This window comes from Mustela lutreola, chromosome 4, assembly GCF_030435805.1.
Source record: "Mustela lutreola isolate mMusLut2 chromosome 4, mMusLut2.pri, whole genome shotgun sequence".
Lineage (NCBI taxonomy): Eukaryota > Metazoa > Chordata > Mammalia > Carnivora > Mustelidae > Mustela > Mustela lutreola.
Window position 1 is genome coordinate 40,849,024 of NC_081293.1, and position 20,433 is coordinate 40,869,456.

Below are 20,433 nucleotides of genomic sequence, written 5' to 3' on the forward strand. Positions count from 1 at the left end.
CAGTGTTCGTGCCATTCTTTCATCCAGCTTCAACCTCTCCACTGGCCTTCCAGCCTCCCAGCCTTCCTCCTGCTGTCTTCATGTTCCCTTTTCCCCTTACATGTGCCATGATGACCATGAGACCTTGCATTTGGGTGTCTCTGCTCCCCCTTTACCTCTGTGAAGGCAGGCACATGCCTTCCATCTCCGTGCCCCCAGAGGCTAGCACAGAGTGGATGCCCAGGAGACCCGCATGAATGGACCAGTGAATGTCAGATCCAGCTGAATCTTTGGGGGTGTGCTGTAGGGAAGCACAGACCAAGCTGTTCCGGTGTCTCTCTGCCTTCAGCTCCCCCTTGCCAGAGACCAGCACCAGCGGAGCTGGGAGGCAGACCCAGGAAGAGCCAACAAGTATAACTTTTAAGAATGTGATCTTTTAGGGACTCCTGGGAGGCTCAATTAAGTGGCTGCCTTTGGCTCAGGTCATGATCCCAGGGTCCTGGGATCGAGTCCCACATCAGACTCCTTGCTTGGCAGGGAGCCTGCTTTTCTCTCTGCCTGCCACTTCCCCTGCTTGTGCGCAAGTGCTCTCTCTCTCTCTCTCTGACAATTTTTTTTTTAAATGTGACCTTTTATATCGATTTTTTTAAATCATTAGAGTAACCATTATGAAAAAATCCCAACTTTCTAGACAACTTCAGCACTATCTTAGTATTTGTACTTCTCATGTGTGGAGGAGTAGGTTGTGCCCCTTGCTGTCTTTCATCCTCCAGGCCCTGAAGTGAGATCCCTTAGGAGGGCATGGCTGCTTCTCTAGGCCCTCTAGTTGGGGGACCTAGCAGAGAACAGATGACCAAAGGGAGTCCAGAAAGAATGCTAGGTAACAAGTGGGGAAAAAAAAAAAAAGAAAAGTCAGGGACACTCAGGAACCCTGGTGTTGTAGTAAATCACCTGGGGCTCGAGCCGTCTGTATTCCCAGGACAGCCTGGGCACCTGACGAGGCCCCCTCACCGTCGGCTGCAGATTGCATTAACGTTATGAAACCGACTTCTCCGGCCCTCCAGATTACCCCTTCCATTACCTCACCTCTCTGCTCAATCAATCTTTCAGCCTCAATACTTACCCTTTAAATCAATTCCACTCGGAGAGCCATCTTGCTGGTTTTCCAGCCTGGCTTTAAAATCCCATCGACTTGCATAAATCAATTATGTTTTAGCTCCTGGGCAGCCACGCCTCCATGCTCCTGGGGTTGCACTTATAGAGCTGCAGATGGAAAGTCATCCCTAGCCAGGCTGCAGGGCGCCCAACCCTACAGGGGTGAGCACTGTTCTGGCCAGATACTCGAGCACCCGCCCGAGGCTGATGCTGCTGCCACAGGCCTATTTGGAAGGCCTGGAAAGCCACTGGCTGTGTTAGGTGGGATTCTCCTAAGCAGACCCTGAGATGAGGATTGTCATGAAATCATTTATCAAAGAGGTGCTGCCAGGAAACCCCAGTGAGAGGGTGGGGCAGCAGGACAGGGAAGAGAGCCAAGCTTGGCAGATGCTCAATCCAGGGAGGTGTCAGCCTGAACCTTCTGGAACTTTGAATGACACCTGAACTGTGAATGACACCTCTTTACCCATCTGAGTGGCTTCCAGCCAGAAAACAGGCTGCAGGAGTTTTCAGGCTCCTACACCCACGAGGCTCAGGCCAAGGGCTGGGGGCTGGGGCATGTAAATTCCCAGGCACTTCCGGTTCTCCTAGCACCTGGGCAAAAGCGTCTCCATGAGCCCCTGGTCAGCCTTCCAACACAGGCCTGCAGTCCTGAAACCCACCCCAGGGTAAGCTGCTGGAAGTAAAGCAGTAGCGTTAAAGCAGTTGGCAAAGGCTGGTGGGGGGCGCACTGCTGGGCACATAAAACAGAGAAAGGGATCCAAGGGAATTTGGGCAGAGCATCAATATGACCCACAAGCTAAGATATCTTTGATGTGTTCTCAGCACACTTTGATGTGTGCTTCAGCACCCTGGGAAGCCTGGATAGCTGCACCACTGGGTGGGTGAGTAACCCGCACACCCTCACTGAGCCCCTCCTTCCATGGAGTGGGAGCAGATAGGCTGGTTTGGAGCCAGGCCCACCAGAGTGGTTCACAGAGAGGGAGCCCTGACATGGTCCCCTGGAAGGGCCACAGATGGGCCTGCATCCGCCTTCCAGGAAGCATCATCTGTTTGGCCTGGGAGCTCCTCTCTCATCTGTGTTAAGGTCCACAGCCTCGTGTGATGCTTGTCACAGATAAATATTTGTAGACATTTGTCACACTAGTGATATTTTACTTATCTTAGATCCCCTAAGGAGATCCCCTTCCATTCCAAAAGAGCTCTTTCATTTTGCAGTTCTTATTTTCATTTACTTTCAGTAATGCAAAGCATGCCTTCCTTCCCTGTGCAAAATGCACACTCCCACAGCTCTGTCTTCTCCCCACAGTCACTGTTAGATCCGTGGCGTGTTTTCTATGCAAATGTGTGTAGCCACCACAAATATAATGTGATGTCTTTTGTTTGGGGGTTGTTGTTTTTCTTCCCTTTTTATAGAGGTTTACATTTTTTATGTTGTGCTGTAACTTGCTTTCCTCCTTCACTATAAGAGAATTTAAGTAAATGTTAAAATAAAGCAGGAAAGGGGAGTTGGGAGGCTGGGAAGCTGTGACAGATGGGCGGGTCTCTGCACAGGTGCCTTGAAATAGGAGCAGATCCCTGAGACAGTGATTGTGCATAGAAATGGAGTCCAGGGACTCCAGGGTGGCTCAGTCGTTAAGCATCTGCCTTCGGCTCAGGTCATGGTCCCAGGTTCCTGGAATTGAGCCCCGCATCAGGCTCCCTGCTCTGCGGGAAGCCTGCTGCTCTCTCTCCTACTCCCCCTGCTTCTATTCCCTCTCTTGCTGTGTCTCTCTTTGTCAAATAAATAAAATTTTAAAAAAGAAATGGAGTCCAAGGGCAAGCCCTGGGCTCTAGACTCAGAGGAGGGAAGATGAAACAGTGTGGTAGCCAGTGAAGGAGGGGAGGGACCAGGAGAATGGTCTTGGAGCCCTAGGATAGAAGTGGTCCTGCAGGAAGGAGGTCACCAACTGGATCCGGTACCACCAGGGGTCAAGGAAAGGGAGGACTGACTTGACCCTCTGACTGAGCCACGTGAAGGTCACTGCAGTCTTGAGAAGAGCCATCTGAGTGGGGCAGAGCAGGGGAAAGCTTACTGAATAGGGTCCAAGAAGAACAGGGAGCAGTTAGGATGATGAGGAAGTTCTAGAGCTGGACGGGGGTGACGGTGACAGAACAATGTGACCAGAATGAATGCCCTTGAACTGTATGCTTCAAAATGGCTAACACAGTAAATTCCATGTTGTATGTATTTTCCTAAAAAAGAAAAGGGACTAAAGACATCTCTTCTGATAAAAAGGGGGAGCTAAACACGTTAGCTCACATACATTCACCTCGTTCCGCTTAACTTGTGCAAAGCGTCTTACAACATGAATACAGCAGTCTAAGTTTGGCCATCTTCCAGTTGTTGGCCTTTTGGGTTTTCCCCATTTTTAGGGATCACACAGAGAGCTGCAAGGACATCCCTGTGGGTGACTGCCTGGGCACTCACGGTTCCTTTTTGGAGGACGTGGATGACAGAGAGGATTGCTGGATTGTAGACTGTGCATGTTTTTAACTTTAACAAATACAGCCCAGTCGCCCTCTGTGTAGTGGCTTACAATTATTGACAACCCAGCCAACACATGACATTACCAGACTTTGTAAATCTACCTGCCTAAAGGTACACTGAGGATAACAAATGTTATCTTTTGGCCGTAGTTTGCACTTCGCTGATTACTCCTGAAACTCAGCATCTCTGCACATCTTGTTTGGCCATTGGTATTTCCTCTTCTGTACGCCACCTATTCATGTCTTTGATTTCTCCAGCTCTGAGAAATGAAAGCCCCTCACTTCCTTGGTAGGCAAGGCATAAATCAGGGTCTGGTGGGCTGGCCCTGTCTCTCATTTTGTCCTAACAATGCCTTGTTGCTAAGCTCGCTTTGCCCTTCTCTAATAACGAATGAACCTAGGGGCACTTGATTTCCATTTCCTCCACCCAGAGTTCTGACTTCTCCCTGGGAACAAGGACTGTGAAGACATAGGGGACCCTGCTTCCTCCTGGGGAGCTCTGCATGCATGAGTCTGTGGGTGTTTGCCAGTGTGTGTGTATGTGTAAGAGTGTGTGCTTGCGGGACGCCTGGGTGGCTCAGTTGGTTAAGCAGCTGCCTTCGGCTCGGGTCATGATCCCAGCATCCTGGGATTGAGTCCCACATCAGGCTCCTTGCTCGGCAGGGAGCCTGCTTCTCCCTCTGCCTCTGCCTGCCATTCTGTCTGCCTGTGCTCGCTCTCTCCCCTCTCTCTCTGATAAATAAATAAATAAATAAAATCTTTTTTTAAAAAAAAAGAGTGTGTGCGTGCATGAGTGTGTGAGAGTGTTAGTGTGCGCGTGCATGAGTGTGTTTGCAAGTGCATGTGGGGGCTCCTGGGAAACGCCTAAAACTCACAGTACTGTTTTGTACCTGGAGGAGTTCTGTAGATTTGGAAGGCATGAATGAATGAATGAATGAATGAATCAGTGAATGGTTGTGATGTGAACAGAAGAGCCCTGCCTGGAGGAGAGTGGAGGGCTCCCTCCTCCCCACCCTAGTCACGAGCTTGCTCTGAGCCCACTCCTGGACCCTCCCAGGAAACTCGCCTCTGCTCTTGAGCCTCAGAATGTCCAGGCTGCTTGACTTGAAAGCTTTGCCTAAGTATTTAAAGTGCTGAATGAGTCGACTCAAGGAAATGCTGAGGACAGGAACAGTGGTTATTAATAAATCATAACAATGATTATTTTCCTTTCAAGACACTCAGTCGGCCTTCTAAGAGTAGTATTCCTGTGATTGATCAGCTGGGGAAAAGCCTGGGCAGGTCACGCATCTAAGTACCATCTGCCAACAGTGGCTCCCTGGTGAACGAAGCTGCGGGAGCTGGATCTTCTGAGCAAGCCTGGAGTGGGTGGGCAGGGATGCCAGCAACCACTCAGACAGAGACCAGTGCAGGGCATACCCAGCCCCGTTACCCCAGGAAACAAGCCCCCCGGCCCCTGCCCACCTCCTCTATGCCTGCAGCCCTCGGGAGGATAGTGCCCAGGGCCTGGAGATCAGGGCTGAAAACACAAAGGAAACAGCAGATCACTCACATGGCAGTCATTTATTTCTTGCTGGGCACCTGCTGTCCACCAGGCTCAGTGTCCAGCCTTCTGTGCTCTGAGAGCTCAGCCTTCCTGGGCAGACATGCCTGCAGAGAGAGTGTCTCTGGAGACATGGCCCAGTGCCCAGCCAGGGGCTCCCCCGCATTCCTCACTGTTGGGGTGCGCTGATGAGTCACTGAATTTTTATTGAGCTCCTACGGTGTAAAGGCTCTACTCAAGGTGTTATAGGGGATATGGAAGGAAGGCAGGTGTATTCTGGGTCCTACTAGGGCTATGCTCTTGTTAAATGAGACTGTTTCAGGCACTGTTGTGATAGAAGACAATAGACAGAACCAGAGATGTGGCACTAGAATATTCTATAAAGCCAGAGCCCTCTTTAAAGGCACCAGAAGATCTTCAGAAGGGTGGAAGGTCCTACACAACCCTTACAGATTCCCTAAGAAGAAGAGGAGGAGAATATACAAACAGACAAAGGAGGCCTGAGCCAAGCCACCCCCTCTAGAAATTCTTCACCCACAGGGGCCCAGCTTCCATCAAGGCTCATGTTAGAAAGCTCAAGTCATTCCAGCACAAAAGCCTAGGTACGGCTGACTTCATTTTACCACTGACTCTCCACCCATGAAAGACATTTTAGAGATGAAAAAACTGAGACCCGGATAAGAGAACTCAGTAGCCAGGGGACACACCTGTCCCCTTTCCCACATCAGTCCTCTGTCAGACTCCACCAGAATACTGGGGTTGTAGTAACTCTGGTGCCCAAGCCCCAGGACCCCATACAGCCCTGTGCCCCGGAAGAGAATTGGTCACCATCCGATGAACCCAGCCCTGCTTCAGGCCCTGCACAGCTTGAGACCAGAGAGGAGGTGGGGCAGGTAACCATCCTGGGAGCAGAGAGGTCCTTCCTGATGCTGTTGGGTGCTGTTGGGCACAGCCCCCCCCCCTCCACCACCACCTGCCAGCAGCTCAGCCCAAGTGCTTCTTCCTGCAAAACAGCTAAGGTGCAGAACAGAGTTGGGATGCGGCACAGACCCTGGGCATGGTGTTGTGGGCACCTGGAAATGGAAGGGCAGCTTTTCTAGGGCTACAGGGACGCTTCTAGAGCATTACTAAGGCTCATTCAAGAGGAGAAGTGGGTCCAAGTGACTAGGAGAACAAAAGGACCCGAGCTGCTCCCCCACCCCCAGCCAGCTCTTCCCTCCAGGGGCAGTCAGTTGAGTGGGCAAAGGGAGTGGGCAGAAGCTTTATTCCGGGAGTAGGAGTCCATGCAAAGATGTCCCCCAAGAAGTGTATGTGCTATGATGAGTGCTGTGAAGTGTGTAAACCTGGCAATTCACAGACATGTACCCCCGGGGCTAATAATACATTATATATTTATACAAAAAATTTAAAAGTTATTAAAAAAAAAAGATGTCCCTCGATAAGTAATCTAACAACAGGGTGAGCTAAGACAATAACTAAGTGTCGTTTTATACTTACTAAATTATGAGGTAGGAATACTCAAATTATAATATTTCATATTGATGGCTGTGAAGCAAGTGGTAAGGAGTATAATTTTGTGTGTTGTAATACATCTGGATGCCATTCTTAGAAGGAAGGGTGTAATGGCACCTAACCAGCTAAAAGTTGTAGGAAATACCGTGCCTTCTGTCCCATGATTCCGCCTAGGAACCCATCTCCAGAAAACAGTTCTGCATGGAGACATCCGCTCACCATTTCCATGAACAGGATCGTCACTGCCATGGTAACCGGTGACGGGGCACCATGTCCATGCCAAGTTCTCTGCCAGACATGGCCATCTCTCCTCCCCCAGCTCGCTCTGCAGGGTCAGGTCTCGCCATCCCCCATGCACCCTGCTTGCCCATCAACAGACTGAGGTGCAGAAAATTCACAGAGCTGGCCACGACCCTGTGTTTCTTCAACTGGACCCCATTGTCTCTTTAATTAAATCACTACCATTGGAAGGACTCCAAATACCCAGGGATGAGGGAAGGTTTAGGTAACTCACAGGGATAGTAAACAGCCACAGAAATAAAGGAGGAAAGTCGACTTCAATCTAGTACACCTCTGTACGTATGGGCACCAGGGCCCACAGAAAGGTGGGGAGCAAAAGCAGGGAGCTACCCGTGAGAACAAGTGGAGCTCAGCCCTTGCCACAGGGCTTCCGAGGTGGGCTGCTGTCCTGGAAGGAGGGGCCTCCTGACTCCTCCTCAGTCTCTGAGAAAGACCCTCTGTCCTTAGGGATCGACAGTCCCCCTTCTGTGCATTGGGCTGAGCCTGGAGACAGGTTGCTTGCTCTCTGGGCCAAAGCACAGCCAAGACAAGTCTGGAACGTTCAGCACTGGCCTGACCACAACCAAGGGCACAGCAACAGGGACGCAAGGTGGAGAAGGCAGGGACAGACGTAGTCTGAGTTATCACAGCTGCGCAGGGTGGCAGAGAAGATGATGTGCCCCCTGGATCCCCCAGCTGTCGGGGAGCTGACCCCGTCTAGAGCACTGGCCGCAGGATGACCTCCTTATTTTTCGCTCCTATAAAAGAGGTCGATTCAGGATTGTGTCTTGGGCCATATGTCACTGGAGGCAAAGCTGGGGACCACCAAACTCTACGATCTCAGAGAGCAGCGGACTGTCACATCACATTTAATGGCATGATAAGACACAGACATACCTGCTGATCAGGGTGGGCCTACGTAGCCAGTCGTGTTTGACAAGCATGACTTACATCACTCCCAGAGCAGCACGTGGTGAGGTCCACACACATAGGACTGGGTAAGACATCCTGTCCTTCTCTCCTGGACCTCGGTCTACTGGGGCAGAAAGGCAGCCTCAGATCATGACCAGCCATGGGTCACGTGCCCTGGTAGGGGAGGGAAGGGCTATCCGAGAAGATTCAGAAGGAAGGTTCTGCAGAAGAAGTGTCTGAGCTGGAGCTTGGATGATGTGTAGGAGCTCATTAAGCATCCAAAGCTAGGAGTTGAGCGAGAAAGCGATGGAAGAAAAGTTCAGGTTAGTGGAACAGCACGGGCAGAAGGTAGGCCAGCCTTAAGGAGCTGTGGCCACTAGTGTGATGGGAGGACTTTACGCACATGCACACACACACAGAATCACAGGTACAATGCCAGAACTGTGGGTCTCAGGGAACGTGCATTCCAGCCAGAAGTTAGGATCCGTGGTCTAAGAACAAGTGTAATTACATTTCGTAAGTGCAGGATGGCTTCTCCTGGAGACTGCTGCCACAATACGCTTAATACTGGGTGGAGAGGAGAGAGGAGCCATTCCTGAGACAGAGGAGAGAGGGGAAGGTGATGGTGTAGAGGAGGGTCGGTAGGGGCCTGATCATCACTGTGAAGGGCAGTACCAGTCCCAGCAGAGTGCCGGTCAGTGGTGTCAAGCTGGGAGCAGAAGAAGCCTGCCGGGCCGGAGGGCTCGTGGGCACTCTGAGATGCGTAGATCAGAGACACACCCCTCTGCCCGGGCAGGGAGCCACTAACACATTACAACCAACCATTGAATCAGAGGCCTCGCTGTCTAGGCCCACTCTGCCAAGATGATCCCAGCAAAACAACAGGGTAGTTTTGGGGGTTCTGGACAATGGTGTTCAAATCCGATGCCTCCAGAGAAGGGGTGCCATGCAGAAACCAGGGAGGGGGACTGATGGGGCCAGCTCCCTCAGGGTCTGAGTGACAGAAGCTCTGGTGGAATGTGAGCTCCAGGAGGACCCAGATTTTTATCTGTTCCTTATTTTACTGCTTTATCCCTTGCACCTAGGACGGTGCTAACACATACATGGGTACTCAGTAAATTGATGCTGAATGATTACACGGATGAATCACTTGAACGCACGGGAAAAGGATAGCTGGATGGATGGGTGGAGTCATGGATAGATGCGTGCATTAGAGAGTGGGGAGATGGAGGTGGGCGCACATGCACGGTGCATGGATGGATGAACAAACCTGGGCAGTGAAGAACCTAGGAAGCTAGAGACATAGCAGAAGCCACCTAGGCAGGCAGGCTGTGCCCCTCGCCCTGGTGGATAAGCCTAGGCTGTGCTGCTGTGAGCTGTTCCAACCTGTGCCCCTTTGAACCGACGGGGGGGGGGTCCTGTTCTGCCAGCCTAGGCCCCCATGCCCTGGTCACTGGGGAGTGGGGATGCCAGGACAGGGGCAGGGACTGGCCACAGGCACGTGTCCTTCATGCTCACTGTGTGTGTTTTGGCTTCCAGCCCGCTCCAAAAGCCTGGTGATGGGGGAACAGAGCCGCAGCCCAGGGCAGCTGCCCTGCCCCCGCAGACTGGGCCCCGTGCTCAAGGAGGGCTGGCTGAAGAGGCAGAGAAGCATCATGAAGAACTGGCAGCAGCGCTGGTTCGTGCTGCGTGGGGATCAGCTTTTCTACTACAAGGACAAAGACGAGACCAAGCCCCAGGTGAGAAGCTCGCACCTCGTGTCCTGGCACATCGTGGTGGGGCCCAGGTTAACCATGCCCAGGAGAGGGTGGAAGGCAGAGAGACCCTCCTGTCTGGACCTTCGCTCCTCAAGCCCTCAACCCACTGACTTTACAAACAGTGGCCCCTCACCCAGGTTTCCAAAGTGGTTTTGATTCCCAGCTCCCATGTTCCAGGCTTTCTAGCTCATTTTACTAAAGCAAAGCCACAGCTTGAGTAATGAACACGTCTCCTTAGAATGCAGATAGCCAGCATCTCTACACAGCTGGGCAAGCCCACTGGACAAAAGGAACATACTGAGGTGGCCCAGGAAACTAGTCCTCCCTGGGTTCTTTTAAGCCTCTTGGTAACATTGCCTGCTACTCCCACTGTCCAAGGACATGGGTACCCAAGACAAATCCAACCTCAACTAAAATCTGGCTCACAGTGGAATCCCCGTGCCCCATGCCTCTGCCCCTCCATGGCTGCTTCTGTGTTCTGCCCACTACTGGGAGGTTCACCTGGTCTGGGGTCAGGTGGGTGGGAACCTGTGCACTTCTTGGCAGGCCTCACAGTGTGGAGCTGGGGTCTAGGGGCCAGAGAGGGTGCTCAGTGATTGGCAAGTGGGAGGAGGGACATGGCACAGTCTGGGATCACGTGGCCATCACAGTAGGAAGATAGATGACCTTCCCACTCCTCTTTCAGTTTCTCTGAGTATATCAAGAGGAAGCATCATTTGGGTGCTAGGATCTGTGTAACCATCTCCAGCATTTGGGATCCTCCCTTAAAAACTGGAGACATGGGTGGGTAGGAACAGGCCTTGCTTCCAAACCTTCAAGGGCAATAGTGCATAATGTTCTGTCTTCATTATTATTCTAATGGTTAACTTCTGTTTGTGGAAAGTGCTACTGGTCCATGACAGTGATATCACGTTTTCCCTTGCAAAATACATCTAAGCTAAAATCAAAAAGTGTTGGGATACCTGGGTAGCTCAGCTGGGTAAGCATCTGGCTCTAGATTTTAGGTCAGGTCATGATCTCAAGGCCTTGGGATCAAGCCCCATGTCAGGCTTCACGCTCAGCAGGGAATCTGCTTCAAGATTCATTCTCTCCTTCTGCCCCCCGCCATGTTTACAAGCTCTTTGCCTCTTGCTCTCTAAAATTAATTAATTAATTAATTTTAAAAAATCAAAAAGTTTTGCACAGCAATGTGATGATACTTAGTGCCCCTGGACTATACACTTAAAAATGGCTAAAACAGTAAGTTCTATGTTATTAGATTTTTAACCACAATCAAAAATAAATAAATAACAGTGTGATCTTGGTTAAGGGAAACTTTTCCATGAACACTAGTACAGAGGAGAAGTGGGTAGGACATAAATCATGAAGCTGGATCTGAACTAAAGTTTAGGAAGCCCTGATCTTGTCCAGTCTCCCCGGTTTCCTAAAGCAGGGCAGTAACCCCAGAGAGATCAAGTAAAAGAAATAGAAACTTTGGAGTCAGGCAGATCTGCATTTGATCTGAATTGGGTCTGGCACGATAGCTTTATGACTTCCGACAAGTTGCTTACTTTTGTTTTATTTTTGGTTTTATCTTTGCTGAATGGAGACATTATTCCCACATTATTCCCTACATCACAGAAATGTGCTAAGGGTCAGATTGTAGAATATATACATATCTGATTGCAAGTCCTAGTACATGAGTATGTGCCCTCATGCTTCCTCAGCCCTGCCTTTGCCTTTCTCCCCCACCTCCCCAGCCCTACCGCTGAGCCCACTCCCCTGATTGGGCACCATACTTCTGGCTTGCCCACCACCATTTTCCTTCTGGCCTTTAATTCTTATGTTGAAGACCAGCCTTGGCCCTTCAATGATCTCCTAGCTTTCCTAGCTGATCTGTTAGTGACATGTTACTCTGATGACTGGGAGAGTTTCCAGGGTCCCCAACTCTCTTGGGACCCTGTTTGTGGCCCCTACTGCCATCCTGTCCTGGCCCAGCCCATGGCACCATCTCCTGGAAGAACTGTGTGTTGACGCTGGGCAAGCCCAGTGGACAAACACACGGAGGTGGCCCAGGCCATCTGTGGACTCCTTTCCCAGGCTTCCCTGCACATTCCTCATGGTGAGCCTGAGGTGGCCCTCGCCCATCAGCTACAGCTCCATGAGGAAGCTGTGTCTCCTGGATTTCCTAAGCTGGACACTCCTCTCCCTCACCTGCCGTCTTTTCCAGACTTCAGTGGCTTCTGGTGGAGACAGCTAACAAAATGGTGGCGTCCACATCCCCAGTCATCAGCCTGGGCACAGAAGGAGCATGGAGCCCAATCCAAACTAAACCAGGGCATTCATTGCCAGGGAGCTCTTCATCTCCAAAAGGACGCAGTGTCTCCCAACAGATGCCAGTGTCACAGCCCGCGCCCCTGTTTTAGTCTCTCTGGGCCTGGCTGACACTCCCAAATCCTCCTGGGACATGAGTCCTTCCCATAATTCCCCCTCCCCCACAAAGCCTGATGGCAGCCCTGTTGCACAATTCCCCATCTCAAGGAGACCATTGGTTAAATTGGACTCATTTAGTTTCTACAGTATGATCTGAAACCCACATGGCTGCTGGCAAAATAGCCCACACATTTCCCCTTAATTGCATGAATGACATGTAATGGACTAATTCTCAATATCTGGTTCCTGGAAAAATGTGCCCTGTTCACTGTTTACAGTGGCAGAAAGGCCCAGGCAGTAAGCGCCCTCCTGACAGACAGCCTGTCATCTGTCTAGCAGACGGAATTACAGAGAGCAGGGGCGTCCAGCTCCCCTTGATGCTGCCCAAAGCACGTAACACCTGAGGATAACTCTTGGATATTCTTATTCTCCCTCAAAGCCCTATCACTTCCCCTCTCCCCTTTTACTAGCAGGAGGGCCGGCCAAGGACATACAAGTGTGGAGATGGGAAAATTTGAGATGGAAGCAAAGCAGCCATACAAGGTCAGAGAGGAAGACTAGGCAAAGACATTTTGGAACAGAACCTAGAAGTGTGCCCCTGTCCCTACTGCTTTTCCCAGTGCCTGTCAGCAGACAGACCTATGGTTTCTCTAAGATAAGATTCTCGGTTTTTGCATCTTGGTGGTTTTCGCTTCGGCCGGAAATGTTTCTTAAGCCATGGAACCTCCGGCCACACTCTTTGTTGAGTAGCCTGATGCATTTCTGCAGTTTGAGGACTCCCTTTTAGTCTAGCGATCTGATATCCAGGTCCTGCACTTGTGGGTCTCTTGGCTTAGAATAGAAATGGAATAGATAGAAATGAAAAGTATGACTATCAAAACATAAAATGGAAAAAGAATGTAACAAATTAAATGTGACCAGTTCAACAAGTGGACAGAAAATGGGAGGAAGGAAAAAAAAAAAAAAAAGAAGGGAAGGTAAGCAGAAAAGAGGAAAAAAAGCAAATGTGATAGCAGGGAATAGGTACTACCATTGCCGTCATCATAACACATAGGACTTGGTCATATGCACCTTAAATATGTATCTTAAAATGCACATTTCAATAAATATGCATCTTAAATATGCATCTTAAAAGACAGTGGAAGATTGGCTTTTAAAAAGGACAAAAAACAGAAAGGTTAAAAAGCAAAACAATAGAGAAAGAATAAGCCAGCAAATGCAAGCAAGAAGAGAGCAGACTTAGCAACATCAATATCAGAAATAACAGAATTCAAGGTGATGAGAACAAAAGGGAACAAAGAGAAATATTTCATAATAGCACAATAACATACTAAGAAAATAGAGCAGCTGCAAACATTCATGCTCTTAGCTTTGAAGAATATATAAACAAAGAAAAAATACTCATTGGTTTCCATTTTTTTCAAAAAGTGAAATTATAGAGACATATTCACTGACTATAGTGCAAAAGAAAGATTTCTAAATTAAGAGCAAAATGATAGTGATGAGGATGTGTGAGAGAGAGAGAGAAGTTCTAGACATGGGGAAATAAAATATATACTTCATGGGGTGCCTGGGTGGCTCAGATGGTTAAACATCCAACTCTTGATTTTGACTCAAGTCATGATCTCAGGGTCATGAGATCGAGCCCTGCTTCGGGCCCTGTGCTCAGAGGGGAGTCTGCTTGAGATTCTCTCTCCTTCTCTCTGCCCCTCCCTGCCCCACACCCATGTGCGCACGTGTTTCCTCTCTCTCTCTGAAATAAATTTTTAAAAACACACACTTCATAATACCTCCAAAATTAATTAAGAAATCAAAAGTTGAATGCAAACTTTTAGTTAAAGATGATATTTTAAAATCCCACATCTCTGGTAAAGAATGCTGGCCGGTGTGAACAAGGCTAGGTGGAAGGGACAAGAGACAGCCACTGCCACAGCATTCTGGAGGCGAGAAAACAGATGGGTAAGAGGTAGCTGACTCAGCAGACCCCAGAGAGCTCAATTCCAAGCCAGCACTAGCAGAGCACAAAAATCTGTCTGGTCCTCAAAGCAGCACCCCTCACCTCCTACCGCAGGCTCGGGAATTGGCAAGACCAGTTGTCTCCGGAAATGAGGGCAAAACAGGAGCCAAAAACAGGAGAAGTAAGATTAGTGATCTCCTGAACAACCTCATGTCAAGCCTGTCCGCCCTCCCTCTCTGTGGCTGAGATCCAGACCCCGTAGAAGGGGAAGGAATTCCTGTCATCCACCCTGCCTTGTGGCACTGTGTGATTGTTCAGCTGTGTTGAGATATGACCTTAACTGGAAAAGCGAGTAAAATAAAACTGAAATAATTTATTTGGGGAGTTTTCAGAATACGAGCTGTAGGGAGGGCATGGAGAGTGGGGTGGTGAGCTAGACACTTGAGACTTATCTGTATTCTTGTAATTTCTTAGAGTGAGACTATATTCATTTAAATCCATATCTTAGGGGCACCTGGGTGGCTCAGCCATTAAGTGTCTTCATTCGGCTCAGGTCATGGTCCCAGGATCCTGGGATGGAGCCCCCTATGGGGCTCTCAGCTCGGCAGGAAGCCTGCTTCTCCACTCTCCCACCCCCCCTGCTTGTGTTCCCTCTCTCACTGTGTCTCTCTCTGTTAAATAAACAAACAAATAAGATCTTTAAAAAATAAATAAATAAAATAAATCCGTATCTTAAGATATTTTTAATTTAAACAAGAAAAGAAAAAATCGAAAAACCCAAGCCAGAGAGGGAATGTGACAAGGACACAGCCCCAGAAGGGGGATAAGCCAAGGGGTCAAAGGGCTCCCTCTTTTAGACAGAGCTGCCGAGCCCAGCTGGCCTCACAGAGCTGGCCCTAGCACATTGAAGGTGCTCAGAAAATGCATTTAAAGTGAACCTGGGGGGGGCTTCTGTATCTGGCAGCTCATGCCCAGGAGGGAGCCCAGAGTCTGTGGAGACCAAGTGTGAGGCTCATTGTATTGACAGGAACACAAGCCATGGACAGGATACCAGAAGCTGGATGTGGAGGGGCTTGGGTGCCACGTCCAGGAGACTGGGTCCTTATTCTGCCAATGGCGTTAGGGGGCTCTGAAGGTTTGGAGGCTCAGATTTGGCCCTCAGAGCTCTGAGAGGAAGTCATCCAAGCCTGCACAGGCAAGGTTGGGAGGGGACCAAGCTAGAGGCAAAAAGACCATTTAGAGGCAGCTCTCATCCTGACCTCCAGTGTAGCCTAGAAAACCATGGTGCCTGGAGCAAGGGCGTGCGGAGGCTTGGCCGGGGCAAGGAGAAAGCATGGCAGGTGGCGCCCACAGCCTCTGGTGGAAGCGTTTCCGATCTATGCCCTGGATGGCTGATGTAGCTGCAGGCTTTTTAAAAAATCACCTGGAGAACAGGTTGGGTTTGGTTTTTGGGTTTTGGTTTTGTTTTTTGTTTTTTTTTTTTTCCAGAAGTGCAAGTGATGGGAAGCTCAGCCATGGGAGAGGAGATTGATTTAAAGTTTGATTTAATTTCAAATAAAAGCTTGGAATTGGGAGGAGGAAAGACAAAATGGATGGGAAAGCAGATGTACTTCTAGGAGGGAACATTAACCCAGGACAGTCAGAAACCAGAAATCTTAAAGAAGAAAACTCTGGGGAGCAAGGAGAGGCCATCTGACCCTAGAGCCTGAAGGTCACAGAGAATGTGCCCGCCTGCATCCGGTCATTCCTACCCTCTGCCACTGTGTACCAAACATGTACATCCCAGGGAAAGCGGCACCATCATGAGCCGGTCCCTGGGGTCCTTGCCCCTGGAGAAGGTGCCTGGATTTTTCAGATGAGGCAAGTGGGGGGCTTTCATCAGCCTAGGTTAACGGGTAGGCTATCGTAGCACCTGTCACAAATGCACAGCGGGTCAGCTAGGGAGCAGCTCTTTGCCGGGCTGCTTAATGTCTGCCCGAAGAACCTCTCAGCATTGCCTATATCAGACTCTACCCACCATGGCCCTCATCACAGCCCTGTCTGGGGTCATAATCAAAGTGCTGTCGGGCTGGTCACAGCCCGTCCTATGGTCACGGCAAGTCATGGGGCAGCCCATGCGTCAAACACTCCTTCACGTCTAGACCTTGTAAATCCGACTCAGCTGGAGTTGGTTTGGTGCACACTAACGGATAGGTTGTCAGCTGTTCTCAGCTCAGCCAAAGATGGGGATAAGGATGATTGCTGTGGTTACATTGCTGCTGTTTTATGACACTTGCTCAGCTGAATGTCTGTTCTCCATTCTGAACTGGCAACTTCATTCAGGGTGGGTGGTGAGGCCTCTGTTGATCTCATCTTTCTCTTTTCCCACCATCCATCCCAGGTCCAAGCACATAATGGATGCTTGGTAGTATGTGATGCTTAAATGAATAAAAGAAGGAAGGAAGGGAGGCAGGGAGAAAGGAAGGAAGGAAGGAAGCATTGGATTGAATGAATGGGTGAATTCTGCACCAGCCTTCTATTGGATCCTCAGTAGGAAAATATTTCATTGTTTTTGGAAAATGCCTGATGGTTGGCAAGGAGCTTATAGGACTGCCTTCCCCTATTAGAACGTAAGCTCATCAAGGTCAGGATAGTGTCTGTTTTGTTTTGATCTGGTCCTCGGTGTCCAAAAGAGTGCCTGACACAAAGTAGAAGCTCAGTAAACACTTGTTGAATAAACATTCATGATTTTCTTCGAGCCTCTCAGCAACCTTACCAGGGCGGGTACAATTCATTTCCATCATACAGATAGAGAAAATGATGCTCTGAACAGTCGAGTGGAAGCTTGCGTACTATAACTTTCCATGTTGGGAATCAGAGAGCCTGGGTTGAAATCCCATTTATACCAGCCATGAGCTGCAGATGTGGGGAGATGGCTGAGGCCATCCTCGCTTCCACTTTTGGTGTGGTGTTCTGGGTCCTGGCTGCACTAAGGGTCGGACAGTGGAAACTGTGGTGTCAGTGCTGCTCATCCTCTGAGAGACGAGATTTTTCCAGTCCTTCAAGTGGGATCTAAAACAGAAGAGCTCCAAGAAGCGTTGAGAAGGCTTCTAAAATGAAGTGTGAAAAGCCGTGGACAGATTCAGAGTGAGGACCACCCGAATCAGCAAGGTTCCCTGAGAGCAAGCTTGCCCATGGCCCACGCTGCCTTCTTCAGTTAGGAGTCCAGGTTAGTGGGTGTCAGGACTGCAATGGGTACCTGGTGTCTGGACCCCAGCAAGCCATTTTATAGAATCCCACATGATGCAAAAGGACAGACTTTTGGAGTTTGGCTTCTCTGCTTTCTAGTGAGTAACCAGAGAAGGGATTTCCCTCTCCTGAGCCTCTGTTCCTCATTCCTCGGTGTGAGATGAGAATAGCCACGCCTACCTTATAGGGCTGCCCCGAGACTGAGATTCAACCTGTACATAACCCCCAGCAGTGGTCTTCTCTTCTGGGTGGACCCGTACCCAGTGAAGGCTTAGCAAGCCACCCAGCTCAGTCAAGGAAGAAGAGTCCCGTGGCTTGGCCCACAGCCCTGATTTTGACTCTTACCTTCTGGTTTTGAATCTATATAAAAGCAAACATTTATATGCCTTATGAACCAGGTATGGTTCTAAGAGCTTCCTTTATAACTTGCTGTCATGCTCATAGCAACTGTACAAGGTATGTGATGAGATTGACTCCAAGAGGGCCACCACCCATTTCCGTGCTCCCTGAGAGCCACTGCATCTCCCAACAGGAACTGGAATCTGCTTTCCCCCCTCCATCCCTGATGAGACTGAGTAATGCTGGGCAAATTCCAGGTTTGGCCCCCGAGGCTCCAGGCAGTTTCTGCTTTTGCTCTGGGAAGCTGTGAGGCTGCTTGAGTGGGCCACACAATGGTGAGGAAATGCACGGAGGATGGAAACCCCATGGCCCAGACAGATGAGTCGGGGCTCTGTGGAACCTTCCAGCCTATCCCAGCCACCAGCTGCAGCTAGCTGAGGGAGTGGCTATGGACTGTGCCAGGGAGCCAGATTGCCAGGCCACTGCCAAGCATTCCAGGCCACAGAATCATGAGAAATAATAATTTTTTTAAATGTCAGTTTTTTAAGCCCCTTAATTTGGGGAATGGTTTGCTCTGTAGCAATAATTGACTGAAACAATGAGGAATGATCATTATTCCCACTTCCCAGAGAAGGAAACTGAGACACAGAGAAGTGAAGTGACTTGCCTAAGATCGCATAAAGCTAGACAGCACAGCACCAAGATCTAAACCACACAATCTGACTGCAGAATCCACTGTCTTCGTCATTATGCTGAGACATGTTTTTGATGACACTAACAAACCAAAGACATACCCCTTGAGTTTGCAGAGATGGGAGAAGCTGCAAAGGTGGAAAACAGCACTGAGATGCAAAATAACTTTGCCTGGCTGGTTTCATGGGAAATTGTTAAGATAAAATATAAAGTCCTCCCTTTGGTTCAAAAGATCACTTGATTTCTCAGATTTGAGAGACCTAGATTAAGAACAGGCTGCATGAGGCAGAGTTAAGAGTTTAAATTACCTTCGAAGCTCAGTACAGACTAACAGTGAGCTATGGTTGCCAGAAGAACTGAGAACTATGGGTTGTATTGAGAAGCACGGAAATTAGAACAAGAGGTGGGAAAACCCATTAAGCTCTGCCATGGGCAGACCAGGTCACAACTGCCACATGATAGCCCCTCAAGGCAGCACACTTTCAGCGCAGCAGGACAGCCAGGATGGGGAGGGATCTGAATGCCCCTCCACACGAGGGATAATCTGAATAAATCGTTTGGAAAACACGAATCCTGGGAAGGGCACTAGTTCGGGCCGGGCACCTCATGTGAACAAGACTATATTCAATGAACCTCCAGAAGCCGTAGCCAGGACAAAGACCACCATGTACCCCCCGCCCCCATATGGAAAGAGCCCTCTGCTAGTGGAGTGGTCTGCTGGTCAGCGCTGAGCTCCAGTCCCTGGTGCTGTGCAAGCTGAGGCCAGACTGCCACTTGGCTTTGAAGAGAGTTGGTCAACGAGTGGGAGGTTAGCCAGAGATGATCTCCAAGTGCCCTTTCAACTCTCAAAGCCAAAAGGTCAGAGGCAAAGAGGAACGGAGGCAGAACAGTGAAAGTCAGCAAAACCATAGTGGTTTGCAGAAGTTCCATCCCAGATGAGTAGAACACAAGGCTGAAGAAGCAGCCAAGCTTCAAGGGTCTGACCCAGAGTTCCTGCTGTTGGCACCACTCTTGGTCTTGGGCGGCCATTTGGTAAAGGACTCCAACTGTGGCCCTGGCCAAGGTCTTCATGGAGACACAGTTGGCGGCAAGAGTACTGATGAATACAGACCTTAATCCCATGGGACCTTTGCAGCTGGTGTCTCCAACTGGTCACCTTTGGCTCAGTGAACTTGCTGCTGACTTCCTGAGAACTTCCAGAGAGCCTCACTTCTCTTCCTGCTTCCTACCTTCCACCTGCAAATCCTGTGCACAGAAGAACAAGTGACTGATGACTTCCCTATGCTACCATAGATCTTGCCACAGTGAATCCCAGTGGTCTTGCTACACTCAGAAGGAATCCACGAGTGTTATGGAAAGGCGCTGAAATGCCATGAAAGCCCAGCTCGCTGCCTCAGGTTAACACGAGAGCTCCAGAGCAGATGTCCAACTGGGGACTGATGGTAACATTCCCATTTAGTGCTGGAGAAGAAGAACTAAACAACAAATGTTTTCTTGAGTCAGATGTCCTTAGGGACAACTTGGAATGCTTCTTTCACAAAGAATTACTCACTGGAGTCTTCTAGAAAGAGAAAGTCATTTACTTAGGATCAAACATCAGAATTTGTGGCTTTTTTTTAAAGGAGGCTTTGTATTTTTTAAGCTGTTTGAGAAATATAACTCCCCACTGTTAAACAGATCAAAAGGAAAATTCTAGTCAGTTACTTTAAATCAACTAGAAACGTATTTCGTAAATTCAAATTGGTAACAGCAGCCAACTTGTTTTTAAATAATATTTAGTTAAAACACTTTTTTTTCTGCATCTGGCATGGAAAGGAAAAATATAAGATTGAAGGAATCTTCCCAAAATGTCAGTTTTAAATCGTATCTTGCCCCATACAGCAGTGGTTTTTGAAGCGGGCCCCCAGAATAAGGAGACCAGCGAAATGTGGGTACCTACTACTAATCATTATAGGGCTATATATATTTGCCACTGTTCTGGGAAAAGAAAACCAAGATACTAAGAGGCCTGAGGACACACCCAAAGATACATAAACAGCAAGAGACAAGTGTCTGGCTGCCTCCAAATTCTTTTGCACCATGTGGTGTGATTATTGATGCAAATGTAATGAGCTTCTCTCAGGGTCTGCTCATTTAAG

The 20,433-nt window shown here is 49.2% G+C and overlaps 1 protein-coding gene across 4 annotated transcripts in view; it reads left to right on the forward strand.

Annotated features, from left to right (window-relative positions):
• The window catches only part of ARHGAP22 (Rho GTPase activating protein 22), a 165,610-nt gene that overhangs the window by 46,283 nt on the left and 98,894 nt on the right, over nucleotides 1-20,433 (forward strand). For all 4 annotated transcript variants that reach the window (XM_059169650.1, XM_059169653.1, XM_059169652.1 and 1 more), the window contains one exon: nucleotides 9,449-9,648. In XM_059169650.1, the coding sequence (XP_059025633.1) occupies nucleotides 9,449-9,648 (200 nt within the window). The remainder of the gene's footprint in view (nucleotides 1-9,448; nucleotides 9,649-20,433) is intronic.